At 40.4% G+C, this 17,781-nt stretch overlaps 1 protein-coding gene across 12 annotated transcripts in view; it reads left to right on the top strand.

The window, feature by feature from the left end:
- MYO9A (myosin IXA) overlaps nucleotides 1-17,781 on the top strand; it is a 388,202-nt gene that overhangs the window by 234,231 nt on the left and 136,190 nt on the right. For 10 of the 12 annotated variants that reach the window (XM_080656867.1, XM_080656874.1, XM_080656871.1 and 7 more), the window contains one exon: nucleotides 9,759-9,878. The exons of the other annotated variants lie outside the window; for them this stretch is intronic. In XM_080656867.1, coding sequence (XP_080512993.1) covers nucleotides 9,759-9,878 — 120 coding nt within the window. The remainder of the gene's footprint in view (nucleotides 1-9,758; nucleotides 9,879-17,781) is intronic. 12 annotated transcript variants of the gene reach the window in all.

Here is a 17,781-nt window from a genome sequence, read left to right on the forward strand (position 1 = left end):
ACACTGTTGCTTGCTGTAGTTCTAGCCTTTGATAGACCATTGCTGTGTAGTGAGCATTTTCTAATATATATGTAGTCATTTTCTGGCCAGAGTAACTTCAATACAAGTATGCTGGGTACACCTGTGTTTTTAGGACTCTGAGACTTATATGGCTTTTTGGCATGTGCACTACCAGTAAAACTTTTAAATTCAGCTTTGATATATTTCAAATGAATAACTATTTGGAAGGTTTTATTTCTAAAATGAGAGACAAAACTAATTTAATGTTCATTTTTCAAATTTTCATGTGTGTAAACTGGCCTTTGTAGATAAGGGAGAGTTAATAGTTGTGTGTTTTTTTAAGTAAAAGGAATATCTTAAATTTGCTTTGCCTTTTGCAAAGTTATTTCTAAGAAGTTATCTTACAAAAAGGCTTAAGGCAAAGTGTTTTTCTTTTAATTTAAGATACGTTTTATTTATTACAATGGACATCAATTTTGAAAAATTTAAAGTTGATTAAATATCCTGCTAAGATGTAACTAAGCAAAGAAACATTTCTTCTATTTACTATTACACATATTCTTTTCTAAGAAGATTATTTACATTGTATGCTCCTTTGACATTTAAAATATTATTTGTGGAAGCTGGTTGTATGTGTATAATAATTAGTTTATACAAAGACATTCAGTGTTACTAATGATCAACAAATTGAACCTGTATTACCTCTGCTTTCATAATTTCTGGATTCTTCTAGTTTTCTAATCTAGTTTTTCTTCCTGGCCCATTTAGAGGTTTTATATAATAAACTATTTTTGAAAATTCCTTTATTCTGGGACATAACATGCATACAGAAAAGTGCACAAAACAAAAACGCTTAGCTCAGTGAATTGTCAGAAACAAAAACACCCTTGTAACTACCATCTAGGTTAAGAAAAAGAATATTGCCAACACCCTAGACTTCCCCCTTGGAGAAAGTTTTTAAATTGTACTTTTTATGAAGGAAAAGAAAAACTATAATTTATTTGCATTTTGAGCAAATGACTCAGCAGATATGTTATTGAGAATGATTGTATTACAGTGTATTAGTGTCAGTGTCAGCATTTTTGCTCTTTTCACACCACTTACCATCTACTATTTTCTGGTGTGTTTGAGGTAAAAGGATACCATAAAATAGAAATTGTAGCATTGCAAAATAAAAACTAACGGAATAATTAAAAATGGATTAAGTAGTAGATTCAGAACATTTATAAAGACTGTAAATAGTATGCAAACATATTAAAGTGAACAGGAATTGGAGGTTATTTAAGCAGAAGCAGAATATATGGACATCTATATAGAAGAAAGAAGATGTAGACTGCAGAAGTACAATATCACTTCTTTTGAGTCTGTCTTTATAAAAAATTTAAATGGAACCTTAGTTAATTGTCAACAAATATCCTTACAGTGATCCCAAAATCCTGGATTTTTAAAATGATATTTATTTACTTAATATATTTTTATTGATTTCAGAGAGGAAGGGAGAGGGAGAGAAAGATAGAAACAACAATGATGAGAGAGAATCATCTATTGGCCGCCTCCTACATGCCCCACACTGGGGATCAAGCCTGCCACCCGGATTTATGCCCTGACCAGGACTCGAACCGTGACCTCCTGGTTCATAGGTCGATGCTCAACCACTGAGCTATGTCGGCGAGGCAAAAAATCCTGGATTTTTAAAAGAAATTCCATGACATTTTTTTTCTTCATGAAGCCAACTGAGCAAAGATGGGAATATCAAATTAAAATCTACTTTTAACTGTTATTTTTATTTACTGATTGATTTTAGAGAGAGTAGACGGAAGAGCAAGAGAAACATCAATTTGTTGTTCCACTTATTTACGCATTCATTGGATTCTTGTATTTGCCCTGACCAAGAATTGAACCTGCAACCTTGGTGTATCAGGACAATGCTCTAATCAACTGAGCTACCCACGCAGGGCTTAAATGTTGTTATTGTTGTTGTTTTTAATAGACTTTAAAATTAAATGACAGGGCCATTTTAAGGCCCTTAAATAAAAATAAAGTCAGTTTATTTTTTTTAAAGAATAAATTTGTTACAGTTGTGGAATGTGTGTTAAAGTGATCAGGGAATCACAGAATGTTCTTAGTGGTGTTATATAAGTAGGCAGTGTGAGTGAAGCCACATGCTGGCTCTGCTGGAAGGTAGAATGAGAAATGGTAATGGTCTGGTCAGCAATGAGGCACTGGAGAACAGATATTCTAGTGGTATCATCTACATTGCCTCTGATTTCTTCCTCCTGAATAAGAAAGAGCCTGGGTTAGAGTATACAGGGGAGATCATAACTTGACTCTGAATTATACGGTATGTAGAAGTGAGTACAGCAATTCTTTATTTGGTTCTTTTGGAGTTACCCTAAACATAGCCAAAGAGGAATTTTAATCACTCTAAAAAGACTAGACTGAAATGGGGAATTCAACTCTGGCTTTGGGATAAAAGGCAAGAACAAGAAGAGTTCAAAGTGTAATTCAGTTTCTTCATCTATAGGGAGAGAAGTTGAAGTCACTCATATAGTGTCTGTAGATAGCGAGTTTTAATGGTTCCCACTTAACCTATTCATATTCCCCATCCTGCTTAATGGACTGAGTGACTGCAATGTGCTCCCATTTGTTTTTGCAAGTGCGAGAAGGGTTCTAGTCACCATCTATTTCCAGAAATGAACAGGTACTGAATCTGATTTGGATATCACCAGGGGTCTAGGATCTCAATGCAGCACTCTGTTCACAATTCTACTCAATACCAAAGACAGTTAAGTGGATGCTGACCATTTCCTATCTAATAAAGAGGGAATATGCTAATTGATTGCCATGCCCTCAAATATGGCGGCGCCCACAGCCACAAGATGGCAGCGCCCGGTCCCCTCAGCCCCACTGGGATGGCAGGTGCGCAGCATGGCCGGGCCCGCCCCCAGGCAGATCTGGCCGCCCCTTGCACCTGCCTCCAGAGTCCCCCCGTCCCCTCAGCCCCCCAGCCACCCAGAGCCGGCCTGAGGCGCAGGCAAGCCTCGGATGTCGGCTGCCCAGCTGCTCAGGGCTGGCCCGAGGCACAGGCAAGCCTTGGATGGCGGCTGCCCAGCTGCCCATGGCCGCCTGAGGCTCAGGTAACCAGGGCTGGCTGAGGCTTGCACTGCCGGCAGTAGCAGCAGCAGAGGTGTGATGGGGGCATCGCCTTCCCCTGATCGCTGGGTCACCTCCCAACCCTGAAGGCTCCCGGACTGTGAGAGGGGGCAGGCCGGGCTGAGAGACCTCCTCTCCAGTGCCTCTAGTAGCCTAAGCGACTATTACGACCAGAATGACCAGAGGACCAGCCAGTAGCTATGATGCGTACTGACCCAGACTTTGCTGCTGGGGCCCTAACAGCCCCGAATCTGGTTCACCCGCACCCCGGACCCAGACAGGAGGGAGGAGGGAGCCTGATTCCTCGTGGAAGTGGCAGTGCCTTAGCTTGCTACTGGGGCCAACCTCCCGCAGTCCCTCCCCCTGGCAGGCCAGCCCTGCCCCTGATCTGCCCCAATGGGACCCTACCCGTGCACGAATTTGTTCACTGGGCCTCTAGTCTCTCTCTCTCTCTCTCTCTCTCTCTCTCTCTCTCTCTCTCTCTCTCTCTCTCTATATATATATATATATATATATATATATATATATATATATATAAAAGGCTACGTGATCATCTGACTGGCCGGTAGCTATGATGCGCACTGACCACCAGAGTGCAGATGCTCAATGCAGGAGCTGCCGAGCTGCAGTGCCTTGGCAGTGGCGGTTCTTGGGTGACACACCCCAGAACCAGAGACGAGGGAGCCCGATTCTGGGGTGTGTCACCCGAGAACCGCCCTCTCACAATCTGGGGCCCCTTGGGGGATGTTGGAGAGCCAGTTTCGGCACAATCCCCACAGGCCAGGCTGAGGGACTACATCTGCCGGAGGGACCCCGCTCACTCCACAGACGCCCTTCGAGCCACAGCGCAGGAGGTTGGCTCCAGGGCTTGTCTGGCCTATCTCGCCCAGTCCCAGTCCCGCCCAGTCCCGCCCTGCCCCGCCAGCCACCTTCTAATTAATTTCCTTGCAATGTGTATGAATCCGTGCACCAGGCACTAGTTATTTATAAATCTGGCACTCTTGGTTAAAGAATAAAGGTTTTATTTTGAGTTCAGTGAATGATGGAATAAGGACCTCTGCAGAAAGTGTCAGAATTCAGGAAATTCATCAAAGGCTTGCAGTAATTTTGGAAGTGTTTGTATAAGAGAGAAGGCTGAATATTGATAAACATGGCTCACTTTGTAGTGTTTTAATTTGCACTATTTATTCCCCAGCAGCCTGAGGCACAATGAAAAGCAGCAGTGTGGTAACCACGAAGGAGAGTAGAAAGTATTGGAGCTTCTTCAGAGCCCCATTTCCAGATAATTTTTTTAAAAATATATTTTATTGATATTTTACAGAGAGGAAGGGAGAGGGATAGAGAGTTAGAAACATCGATGAGAGAGAAACATCGATCAGCTGCCTCCTGCACACCTCCTACTGGAGATGTGCCCGCAACCAAGGTACATGCCCTTGACTGGAATCGAACCCGGGACCCTTCAGTCCGCAGGCCGACGCTCTATCCACTGAGCCAAACCGGTTTTGGCCAGATAATTTTTATTAGTCAGTCTAATCTATTGGGTCTTCCCTGGAATAGCCCTCTTGCAAGACTGTCTTTAACCTGACTTGGTGCTTGCCCAGCGTGAATATAGTCTTCTAGAACAGCGGTCACAGACCACTGGTGGTCTGTGAGGTCCGAAAGGTTGGCGTTCGCTGTTATAGAGATCTTGTCCAAAAACAGTCAGAAGCAATTGTTGAACATTGCATCTGTCTGATGCAGTATGTAGTAGTTGGGGCAAAAACTTAATCAAAATTCTTAAAAGGAAAAGCTGGGAAATGAGGTCTCCATAATAGCTTTGAAAAGTTCCCACATATTTATGGTAATCTTAGATAGCCATGCACATGCATAGTGCTATGTACATACTCATATCTATGTACATACTTTCAAAGACCTGAGAAGATCCTGATTTCTCACCTCTGGATTGCCTTCATATACTGTGCAAAGCAGAGTTGTAAATGGTCTGAGTGTTGAAGGTGTGCCCCAAACACATCATAAACAGTGACCCTTAACAAATACTGGAGTTTTATTGGTTTCAGGCTTGTAAAGATATCTGTAATTATTAGCTGGACACTACACTACACTGAGCAGAGATTTTCATGGTCACATGTGACAAGGCATGCAAACTTTATAGCATTAGTTCAGGTAAGTCCTAAGTAAATAGCAACAACTACAAGAAATAGCAACAACAGCATATCCTGGGGAAAAGAGGGAATCTAATTTTCAGAGTTACCATATTATTTAAGATGTATGGTGTTCTTCACAAAATTATAAGACATGCAAAGAAATAAGAAAATATGACCCATGCACAGAAAAAAGAAATCAATAGAAACTGTTCTTTAGGAAAGCCAGGCATTGAACTTACTAGACAAAGCCATTAAACTATTCTAAATATGTTCAAAGACCTATGGCAATCATATCTGAAGAATTAAAGGAACCTTTGAGACAATGTCTACTGAATAGAGATTATCAAATATATATGTGTATGTGTATGTATATTGAAGTGAGAGAAAAAATACAATAACTGACATGAAAATTTACTAGAAGTGTTCAGTAGAAGATTTGAATAGGCAGACTTCAGAATTGGTGAACCTGAAGACAAATCAGTTGAGATTATCAGGGTTAAGGAACAGAAAGAAAAAAAAATGCAGAAAAATAAACAGAGCTTCTAGACCTGTGGGACACTAAGAAAGCATACCAACTTCTGGGAGTCCAGAAGGAAAGAGGAGAAAGGGACAGAAATAATATTTATTTCAAGAAATAATCGCCCAGATTCCTCAAATCTGATATGTACATATTCATATTCAAGAACTTCAATAATCTCTACACACCAAAAATCTCAACAGACTACAAGGAGGGTGAATTTAAAGAGATCCTGGTTCACCAGCCATGAGTCCAGCTACTGGCTGAGTGGTGCTCCCCCTGTGGTAGTGCACTGATCACCAAGGGGCAGCTCCTGCATTGAGTGTCTGCCACCTGGTGGTCAGTGCACATCATAGTGACCAGTCATTCTGCCATTTGGTCAATTTGCACATTAGCCTTTTATTATGGTGTACCAGTTAATAATGCCGATTTTTTTCAATAGATGGAATTACACATATGTTGGTATATATGCGATTTGATATGTATGCTATTTTGTTGTATTGACAACAAGCTTCAAAACTTCATATGTGAAATTTTCTGAAGATGTTAACATCATAGATATTCTTATGCTTAAAAATGTCGAATTTCATGCCAAAAAAAAGCATTTGCGGGAAGTTTTAATTCATTTCTTTACTTTGAAGAAAAGTGCTGCTGAAAGTTATCGTATACTTCGGGAAGCTTATGGTGAACATGCTCCATCTCAAGATACTTGTGAATGCTGGTTTAAATGCTTTAAAAGTGATGATTTCGATGTGAAAGACAAAGAATGTCCAGGTCAACCAAAAAAGTTTGAAGACCAACAATTACAAGCATTATTGGATGAAGATGCATGTCAAACTCAGAAACAACTTGCAGAATGATTAAACGTTGCTCAGCAAATGATTTCTGATCATTGACAAGCAATGGGAAAAATTTTAAAGGAAGGAAAATGGGATGGGTGCCACATCAACTGAACGAAAGACAAATGGAAAACTGAAAAGTCATCAGTAAAATGTTGCTTCAACGGCAGGAAAGAAAGTCTTTTTTGCATCGAATTGTGGCTGGTGATGAAAAGTGGATTTATTTTGAAAATCCCAAACGCACAAAATCATGGTTTGATCCAGGTCAACCATCAACATCGACTGCAAGGCCAAATCACTTTGGAAAGAAGACAATGCTCTGCATATGGTGGGATCGGGAAGGTGTGGTGTGTTATGAGCTTCTAAAGCCGGATGAAACCGTTAATTCTGATTGCTACCGACAACAAATAATCAATTTGAACCATGCTTTGATCATGAAATGACCAGAATGGGCTAGAAGACACGGCAAAGTAATTTTGCTTCATGATGACGCACCATCATACACTTCAAAACCAGTTAAAGACACATTAAAAGATCCTGCCTGGGAAGTATTAACCCACCCACCCTATTCACCAGACCTTGCTCCTTCAGATTACCACTTGTTCTGATTTGTGGCACACACACTTTCTGAGCAGCACTTCAAAATGTACAAAGAAGTGGGAAATTTGGTCTCTGAATGGTTCGTCTCAAAACAAGAAAAGTTCTATGGGGACGGTATACCTTAAAGATGGGGAAAATGTGTAGCTAGCGGTGGACATTACTTTGAATAAAGCACTTTTGATGTTTCTCTTGAAATTATTGTATTTTCTTTGATTATAAAATCTACATTATTAACCATTACACCTGGTATATAGTAGGTCCTCAGGTTACGTCGGAGATCCGTTCCTACAGCGCAATGTAACACAATTTTCGCCGTAAGTCGGAACCCACCTACCTAAGCACCTACGCCACTCAAATGGAGCACATACACACTGCAGTAATGATGTGAAACAGTAAAAGAATTTAAAAGAAAGATAACAATTCCTGACCTTTACTTGTGGTAAATAAATAATAAAAAACATAAAGCACATATGTACATACGTCAAAATGGTGGAACTTTTTTTTTTTTTTTTTTAATAAATAAATGGGAGATGGTGATGTAACCACAAAACGATATAACGTTGAATCCGACGTAACCTGAGGACTGCCTTTATAGGATAACCAAAAGGTGGCAACAACCCAAATGCCCATTAACTGGTGATTGAAAAATCAAATGTGATATATCTATAAAATGGAATTTTATTCTGCCTTATAAAGGAACTAGAGGCCCGGTGCATGAGATTCATGCACTGGTGGGGAGGGTCCCCTTGGCCCACCCTCTGCCCTCTTGCAGTCCAGGACCCCTTGGGGGATCTCTGACTGACGGCTGAGGCCTGATTCCTATAGGGATCGGGCCTCAGCCGGCAGTCAGACATCCCTCTCACAGTCGGGGCTCTTGTAGTCTGGGACCCCTCACTCCTTACCGCCCATCTGCATTGGAGGTGGAATAGGCTCCTGCCACCACCGCTGTGCTCGCCAGCTTTGAGCCCAGCTTGCTGCTCCTTAGCGCTGCCTTGGAGGCAGGAGAGGCTTCTGCCACCACTCTGGGCTCGCTAGCCGGGCTTCTGGCTGAGCAACGCTCCTCCATTGAGCATCTGTCCCCTGGTGGTCAGTGCAAGTCATAGCAATGGGTGTTCCTGGTCATTCTGCCGTTAGGGTCAATTTGCTTATTACCCTTTTATTACATAGGATAGACTTGAGGTCTGGTGCATGAATTTGTGCACAGGTGGGGTCCCTTGGTCTGGCAGGTGATTGGTGCCCATTGGGGCCGTCTTGCACAGTCCCAATTGGGGCTGGCCGGCTGCAGGGAGGGACTGCAAGAGGTTGGCTGGTTGTGGGAGGTTAGCTGTGGGAGTGCACTGACCACCCGGCCAGCCACGGGGAGGGACCACAGGAGGTTGGCGGCCGCGGGAGGTTGGCTAGCCACGGGAGGTTGGCTATGGGAGCGCACTGACCACCAGGGGGCAGCTCCTGCGTTGAGCATCTTCCCCCTGGTGGTCAGTGTGCATAGCTACCTGTTGACATGTTAGGTCGTTCGGTCGCTTAGGCTTTTATATATATAGATATGCACCAATGGAACTTCAGTTCATTGTTTAATTTACCTCTATCTGGTAACTATCCACTTTTGCTTTTTAAAGGCAAGGTACATAAATTTGAACTTAATGGCATAAGTCTAGAGATGTTCTCTAAGTAAATGATACTTAAGTCCCTCCATACCTGGAAAACCTGTATTCTCTTTTAAATTCATTTATTGCTAATATTTATGGTACTGAAGCTCTCTCCCACCCCCCATTATTGCTTGAGTGATTCATTGTTTCAGCAACACTAATCTGGGGCTTTGGTCCTTACTTGAAAGTGCTCTCTTCCCTTTCCCACCAGTAGTTGATTCTGTCTCACTTTATAAGAATTGGTGGTGAGGTACAGATTTTTTAGCTTGTTTTTAGATTTATAAATATACAGAAGTGCTGCTGGGATTTCTTGCTCTGTGGTGCTTTCTTCCCACTCTTTCAACATTGACACACTTGTTGGAATTCCTACAAGTGTTGTTAATTGCAAGATTTGTGATATAATTGTTTAACTTTTGGTAATTTGTTTTGGGTAAATTTCTCTTTGGGGTTCATCAGTGTTTCTTGCATTGTTGCCAACTATATGCCAATTATATTTCATACCTAAAAAAAATGAGTCAATTTTTAAAAAAAGTCTAAACCATACCAATTGTTTTTGAAATTTCCATACCAGTTGTATTTTAAATTAGAAATTATTAGTATGGTGCTAACTCCCAATACTTTGAGTACTGAAAAGGATATTTTGATTACTAAAAATGACCTTTATTTTTTACTGTTATTGTTGTGTAATTTCCTCAAATTAATTGGAAAAATCATTCACCTTTAACTCCTATCATTTGATATATTTTTATATACTCTAAGAAAGTTGGCAGCATTGTCCTTGATTCTTAGTTGGTTTGGGCTTATATAATGTCTTTTTCTTTTCTCATTTTTTTGTTTTGTTTTTCTTTTGCTTCCTAAGGGCATGATGATACAGCACCATGTGCAATTTTGAAAAGTATGGATAGTTTTAGCTTTCTCCAACACCCAGTCCACCAGAGGAGCTTAGAGATTCTGCAGAGATGCAAGGAAGAGAAGTACAGTAAGGCTGAAAATCCTGATAAACTATGTCATCATATATCCATTTGGAAATGGAAACCAAGAGCATTCTACACCAGGGTGGGGCATAAGTTATATAGGCAATATGACCTCCAGAATCCTTTGACCAATTAGTCTCAGGATATTTTTAATGAAACTTTAGGTTTTTCTCTTAAAAAAGTTGATATACCTGTTTTATTTTTTTAAATTTGAATGTCTGTTTGCTTGTGATCCTTGAGTTTTTAATTACATTTTAATTACAGACTCTGAATTGATTTTTATTTTTGTCTTTAAAGTAGCTGAGTGGTGGGTAAAAATGAATAGTGATTTTCTTTCCTGCTTTTTTTTTTAAGCTTTATTGAAATCTAATTGAGGTAAAACTGCATGCAAAAGCATAGAGTTTGTTAAGTTTTTACATAATATATGCACCTGTGAAATAATCACCACAAGATGATTAATATATCCAACACTGCTACAAGTTTCCCCTTTCAAATTCCTGCTGATTTTTATGTTTGTTAATAGTTGAATTTGATTGCAGTCCTCCTATCAGACTTTCTTATGTCTGATTTAGAGCAAAGCTACCACATTAATGTTTTGGCTTAAGGAAGAATGACAGAATCACAGTGGATATTCTTTTTTCTTTTAATAAAATAGGTGTAAAAAGATGCTCTTGGTCTCCATTTCCTCCTTTTCTATTTGTTATACTCCTTCTGCATAAAAATGGGTTCTTTTACCTGTTGTGGATTATAGTTATTTGGCTAATTGAAATAATGAGAATAAAAGGATACTACGGAATACTTGATGCTTAACTCAGAAATTTGCATATGATGGATCTAAACGACTTATATTTTCTGTTCTAAGCTTTTTACAGTACACTACAGATATACTTTGCTAATTTCCCAGTTTTGTGATTGAAATTCCATGAAATTTTAGTATCCTGTTATCAGTGAATGAAATTCCTAAGAGCAAATGTTAAGGTTTTTTCTTCTTTCTTTCTGTCTTTCTTTCTTTTTTTAAATATATTTTATTGATTTTTTACAGAGGAAGGGAGAGGATAGAGAGTTAGAAACATCGATGAGAGAGAAACATCGATCAGCTGCCTCCTGCACACCCCTCACTGGGGATGTGCCTGCAACCAAGGTACATGCAGACCGGAATCCAACCTGGGACCCCTCCCAGTCTGCAGGCTGATGCTCTATCCACTGAGCCAAACCAGTTTGGGCTCTTCTTAAAAAATATATTTTTATTGATTTCAGAGAGGAAAGGAGAGGGAGAGAGAGATAGAAACATCAATGATAAAAGACAATCATTGGTAGGCTGCCTCCTGCATGCCCCACACTGGGGATTGAGCCCACAACATGGGTATGTACCCTGACTGGAATCTAACCGTGACCTCCTGGTTCATAGGTCGATGCTCAACCACTGAGCCATGCCAGCCAGTCTATGACTTTTTTTCTTTAGTTATTCTTATTATATCTTGGTATAAGAAAATATGTAATGTATTTTGAAAAACATTATTTAAAATGTTTTCTCATTTTAAAAAGAATAGAGGTAAGTATCTCTTTAAAAAAATACATCCTTAAATGTTACTGTTAATTATTGGTATTATTTCTAAAAGGTATACAAGTTCTTATTCCATTTATCCATCTTTCTTTTTAAAACATTTTAATCCATGGGACATTGTTTAAGACAATCTACAGATCTTTTCTGGGAGCTTAAATTAATTGTTTTTAACTTGTAAATAGTTGCAAGTGATTTATTTGTTTTGTTGATTTTCATGTCTTTCAGCCTGACATTCTTAGGCTTGATTGTATTCAGCTTGGCATATGTTGGCCCATAATAGGAAAGCACAAATTACAGCACAGGCTGTATAAAGAAATTGTACATTTACCTGCATTCACATACAAATTTATTTCTACACTTATGGAAGTTGGACTTTTTTCATTATTTTAGGTAGTTTATTTCCTTTTCCATTTTAGTGCTACCAGTAATTAAAATTTTATAATGTATAAAATTATAAACTCATGTTTGGGAGATTGTTTTAAAAACAAAAACCAGGGACTACTAGCTTTAGGTAATGGTAAATTGGTGAAGTGAATGAACCCTCTCTCAGATAAAAGTGATAAAACCTTGAAAAAAAATTCCAAATAACTATTTGAAAGGACTGGAAAAAGACCCCAAAGACAAAAAGACCAAAAAGAAGCAGAAACTTGAGGAGAATCATTCTTTAAGTACTGGATAAGAATTGTGAATGTGTGGCTTTTTGCACAAAGTACTTCCCAACTCCCATCTGTCTATCTATATAAAAGCCTAAACGACCATTGCAACCGAACAGACAACTGAACAGGGTGCATGGGGCGACCAGACCGGCAGGGGGCTTAGTGAGGGGCGACCAAACGACTGAGCAGCAGGCTGCATGGGGCGACCAGGCCCGCAGGGGGGGGCAGTTGGGGGCAACCAGGCCGGCGGGTAGGGGGGAAGTTGGGGGCAATCAGGCTGGCAGGTAGAGGCAGTTAAGGGTGATCAGTCCGGTAGGGGGCCAGTTAGGGGCAACCAGGCTGGCAAGGGAGGCAGTGAGGGGTGATCAGGCTGGTAGGCAGAGGCAGTTAAGGGTCATCAGGCTGGCAGGGGGGCAGTTAGGAGCAATCATGCAGGCAGGCAGGTGAGCGGTTAGGAGCCAGCGATCCAGGATTGTGAGAGGGATGTCCGACTGCCGGTTTAGGCCAGATCCCAGGGATCGGGCCTAAACCGGCAGTCGGACACCCCCCCGCCGAGGGGTCCTGGATTGGAGAGGGTGCAGGCTGGGCTGAGGGGACCCTCCTGCTCCCTACCCCCCATGCACAAATTTTGTGTACCAGGCTTCTAGTATATATATAAAAGCCTAAGCAACCTTTACAACCGAGAGACCGGAACTACCGGTAGACCAGTCACTGTGACGCGCACTGACCACCAGGGGTCAGACGCTCAATGCAGGAGCTGCCACAGTGCACTCCCACAGCCAGCCTTCCCCGGTCCCTCCCCCCGTCCCTCACCCCATCCAGAAGCTGGCAGGCCTTGTCCAGTGGCTGGCAGGCCCTCAGGCCCTGGCCAGCAGCTGGCAAGCTTCTGCCTGCCTGTCCCCGATTGGGACTGGGCAAGACGGCCCCAATAGGCCCTGATCGCCAGCCAGGCCTAGGGACCCCACCTGTGCATGGATTTTGTGCACTGGGCCCCTAGTAGCTCTATAACTGGCTCGCGGTGTCAGAAGACAAAGTTGAGGACTGGCAAGCAGCTTGGAATTTAGGAGGAAAATCCTGGAACTGAGAGAATTGCCAAAGGGCTAAAACCCAAAGTTAGAATATGAATACTGCCAGCCATACCTGACTGACTGCTGTGAGTATAGTGGAAAGAAAGACAGTAGGAGCTCTGTCAAAGAAGCATTGCAAACCAAATAGGAGATAACCTTTGAAAGATGCAACTGCAGTAGGTGAGATTTGCAAGTTTGCTGCTTTTCTGACTCAGGGTTTTTTGTATCTGTGCATAGCTTTTTTTGTGGGAAAAGCTGAATACTTACTGCCTTAGTTGGAATCTCATAAGTAGAGATGAGAAAGAGAGAGACAAAAAAATATTTGAAGAAATAGTGGCTGAAAACTTTTCATGATTGGTTAAAAAACAAAAAAAACTAGCTTAAAGATCCAAGAAGATCAGTGACCTTTATGAAGAATAAGTATAAAATAAAGCCACAACTAGGCACATTATTGGCAAATTGCTAAAGAGAAAACCTTTAAAACAGCTAAGAGAAAATATTACATTAAGTATAGGGGAATAATGATATGATTAACAGTTCTCATTGAAAGCAGTGGAGAATGAAAGATATAAAAAAATCACAATTAAAAACAGAACAGAGCAAAACCCCCAGACCAAAACAGCTTTTAGCCAAAATTTCTGTATTTGTAGTTTGGGACCAGACAAGTTAACTACCTGTTAGAAGAAAAGTTAACTATCTGTTAGAAGAAAAATCAACAGTCGTCAGAAGAACATAACAGAATCTAGTGGTGCTGCAAATTATTATCCACAGTGTCCAATTCACAGCAAAGGTATCCTTCAAAAATGAAGCTGAAGTAAAGATGTTTTCAGATAAACAAAATCTGAGACTCTGTCACCATAGTTTGTATTCTACAAGAAATGGTATTGAAAATTCTCCAGGCTAAAGGGAAATGACACCACAAGATGGTAACTTGTATATATAGTAGAGATTGGTAAACTTTTTCTGCAAAGGGCCAGATAGTAAACATTTTAGACTTCGTAGGTCATGTGGTCTCTAGTGAAACAACTCAGTTCTGCTGTGAAAGGAGCCATAGACAATATATAAATAAGTTGGTATGGCTATGTTCCAATGAAACTTTATTATGCACAGTGAAATTTAAATACAATATGATTTTCAAATGTCACAAAAAGATTCTTCCATTTTTTTTTCAACCATTTGAAAATATAAAAACCATCCTTAGTTCATAGACCTTGCAAAAATAGGTAATGGGTTTGATTTGGCCCATGGACTCGACTATGTTGATCCATGAATTACTGGAAGGAATAAAGAAATCAGAAATAGTAAATATGTATAAAACAAATGACTATACGTATTTTCTTACCGTTTCTTAATTTCTTTAAAAAAGGTTTATGACTGCCAAAACCGGTTTGGCTCAGTGGATAGAGCGTCAGCCTGCGGACTGAAGGGTCCCAGGTTCGATTCCGGTCAAGGGCATGTAACTTGGTTGCGGGCACATCCCCAGTAGGAGGTGTGCAAGAGGCAGCTGATCGATGTTTCTCTCTCATCGATGTTTCTGACTATCACTCTTCCTTTCTCTCTGTAAAAAAATCAATAAAATATATTTTAAAAAAAAAAGGTTTATGACTATTTAAGGTGAAAATTATTTTCTGACAGTTTAAAATGTGTCCACAAATTCTTTGATACTCCTCCCTTCAAAAGGTTTGTGCTGTACTTAGTGACTCTCTTCTAACAAATGGAATGTGGCAGAAGTGACTTTGTGACCTTCAAGGTTAAGGCATAAAAGGTATTGTGGCTTTTCCTCCTCCTCTTCATTTCTGGTGCTCCCACCTTCCCTCTGCAGTGACTAATTCTCTGAGATTTGGCAGGGAGGAAATGAGAGGATTGGGTAGAAATTGGGGTTATCACGAGTATGAGATGCAGCCCCACTTTTGCAAAGGTCAGGAGCTCTGGAAAGGATAAGGCATAAGATGGCAGGAGAAAGAGAAAAAGGGTAGAATAGAACTTCATTTCAATTTGAACCCATACTTTTGACAGTCTAGTCTCAGGACAATGGAGATGGTGATAGTCATGAAAAAGATGAAGGATCAATAGTCAGAAAAGGGCTGTGTGTGGGCTTGATGCTCCTAACGACTCTCACCTTGCTGACTGTGGCTGCCTTAATGTCCGGGGCCTCAGGCTTTAGTTTAGTATGGTTACACAAATGATTGAAATTTAAAGTACGTTGTCTGACCAAAATGGACAGTTAACAATAGAAAGTTATCTGACAAATTCTTATATATTTGGAAAATAAACAACATCCTATAAATAAAAGGGTAATATGCAAATTGACCCTAACTCTGGAAAAACCACAACTGCTTGACCAGTCACTATGAGGCACACTAACCACTTCTTGGTTCCTTTCCCCGGCCAGCAGGCTCCCATCTCCCGATGGTGAACAGGGAACCAGGGATGGGTGGCGAGGGACGCGGGCAGTGCCAGGCCAAGGCCCCTACCCCACTGATCACCCCACACACAGAGGGCGACCCACAGTGGGGCAGGGCCGGCGAGTGGGCGGGAACGGTGATACCTTTTTTTTTTTTTAATTTTTTATTAAGGTATTATATGTGTACATATCTTACCATTGCCCCCCCACCCCACTCCCATACATGCCCTCACCCCCCAATGTTTTGCATCCGTTGGTTACTCTTATATGCATGCATATAAGTCCTTCAGTTGATCTCTTATTTCCACCCCCTCTCCCTAACCTTCCCGCTGTAATTTGACAGTTTGTTTGATGCTTTACTGCCTCTGTATCTATTTTTTGTTCATCAGTTTATACTGTTTTTCATTATCCCCAAATGAGTGAGATCATGTGGTATTTTTCTTTCATTGACTGGCTTATTTCACTTAGCATAATGTTCTCTAATTCCATGCAGGTTGCTACAAATGGTAAGAAATCCTTCTTTTTTATGGCAGCATAGTATTCCATTGTGTAGATGTACCATAATTTTCTGATCCAGTCATCTGCTGACGGGCACCTAGGCTGTTTCCAAATCTTAACTAATGCAAATTGTGCTGCTATGAACATAGGGGTGCATATATCCTTTCTGATTGGTGTTTCTAGTTTCTTAGGATATATTCCTAGGAGTGGGATTACTGGGTCAAATGGGAGTTCCATTTCCAGTTTTTTGCGGAAACTCCATACTGTTCTCCACAGTGGCTGCACCAGTCTGCATTCCCACCAGCAATGCACGAGGGTTCCTTTTTCTCCACATCCTCGCCAACACTTGGCATTTGTTGATTTGTTGATGATAGCCATTCTGACAGATATGGGATGGTATCGCATTGTCGTTTTGATTTGCATCTCTCCGATAATTAGTGACCTCGAGCATGTTTTCATGTGTCTCTTGGCCTTCCTTCTGTCTTCTTTCGAAAAGATTCTATTTAGGTCCATTGCCCATTTTTTTCTGGATCATTTATCTTCCTTTTATTAAGTTATATAAGCTGCCTGTAGATGTTGGAGATTAAACCTTTATCAGTGATAACATTTGCAAATACGTTCTCCCATACAGTGGTTCTTGTTGTTTTGTTGATGGTTTCTTTTGCTGTGCAAAAGCTTTTTATTTTGATGTAGTCCCATTTGTTTATTTTCTCTTTGGCTTCCATTGCCTTAGGGGCAGTATCAGTGAAGAAGTTCTTTCGGCATCTGTCTGAGATTTTGCTGCCTGTGGATTCCTCTAGTATTTTTATGGTTTCCCGTCTTATATTTAAGTCCTGTATCCATTTTGAGTTTATTTTTGTGTATGGTGTAAGTTGGTGATCTAGTTTCATTTTTTTGCATGTTTCTGTCCAATTTTGCCAATACCATTTATTGAAGAGACTGTCTTGACTCCATTGTATGTTCATGCCTCCTTTGTCAAATATTAATTACACATAGTGGTTTGGGACAATATCTGGATTCTCTATTCTATTCCATTGGTCTATATGTCTGTTCTTGTGCCAGTACCAGGCTGTTTTGAGAACAGTGGCTTTGTAATACAGCTTGAAATCTGGTATTGAGATCCCTCCTACTTTATTCTTCTTTCTCAGGATTGCTGTGGCTATTCGGGGTCTTTTTTTATTCCAGATGAATTTTTGGAGAGTTCTTTCTAGGTCTGTGAAATATGCCGTTGGTATTTTAATGGGGAGTGCATTGAATCTATAGATTGCTTTGGGTAGTATGGACATTTTAATGATGTTGATTCTACCAATCCATGAACATGATATGTTCTTCCATCTGTTTTCATCTTCCTCTATCTATTTTTCAGTGTCCTATAGTTTTCCACGTATAGGTCTTTTACCTCCTTGGTTAGCTTTATTCCCAAGTATCTTAATTTTTTTGATGCGATGGTAAATGGGATTGCTTTTTTAGACTCTCTTTCTGTAAGTTCACTATTGGTGTATAGAAATGCCATAGATTTCTTGGCGTTAATTTTGTATCCTGCTACATTGCTGAATTCATTTATTAAGTCTGTTAGTTTTTTGATGGAGTCTTTCGGGTTTTTTATGTACAATATCATGTCATCTGCAAATAAGGACAGTTTTACTTCTTTTCCAATTTGGATGCCTTTTATTTCTTCTTTTTGTGTAATTGCAATGGCTAATACTTCCAGTACTATGT

This window comes from Plecotus auritus (genome assembly GCF_963455305.1).
Source record: "Plecotus auritus genome assembly, chromosome: 1".
Taxonomy (NCBI): Eukaryota; Metazoa; Chordata; class Mammalia; order Chiroptera; family Vespertilionidae; genus Plecotus; species Plecotus auritus.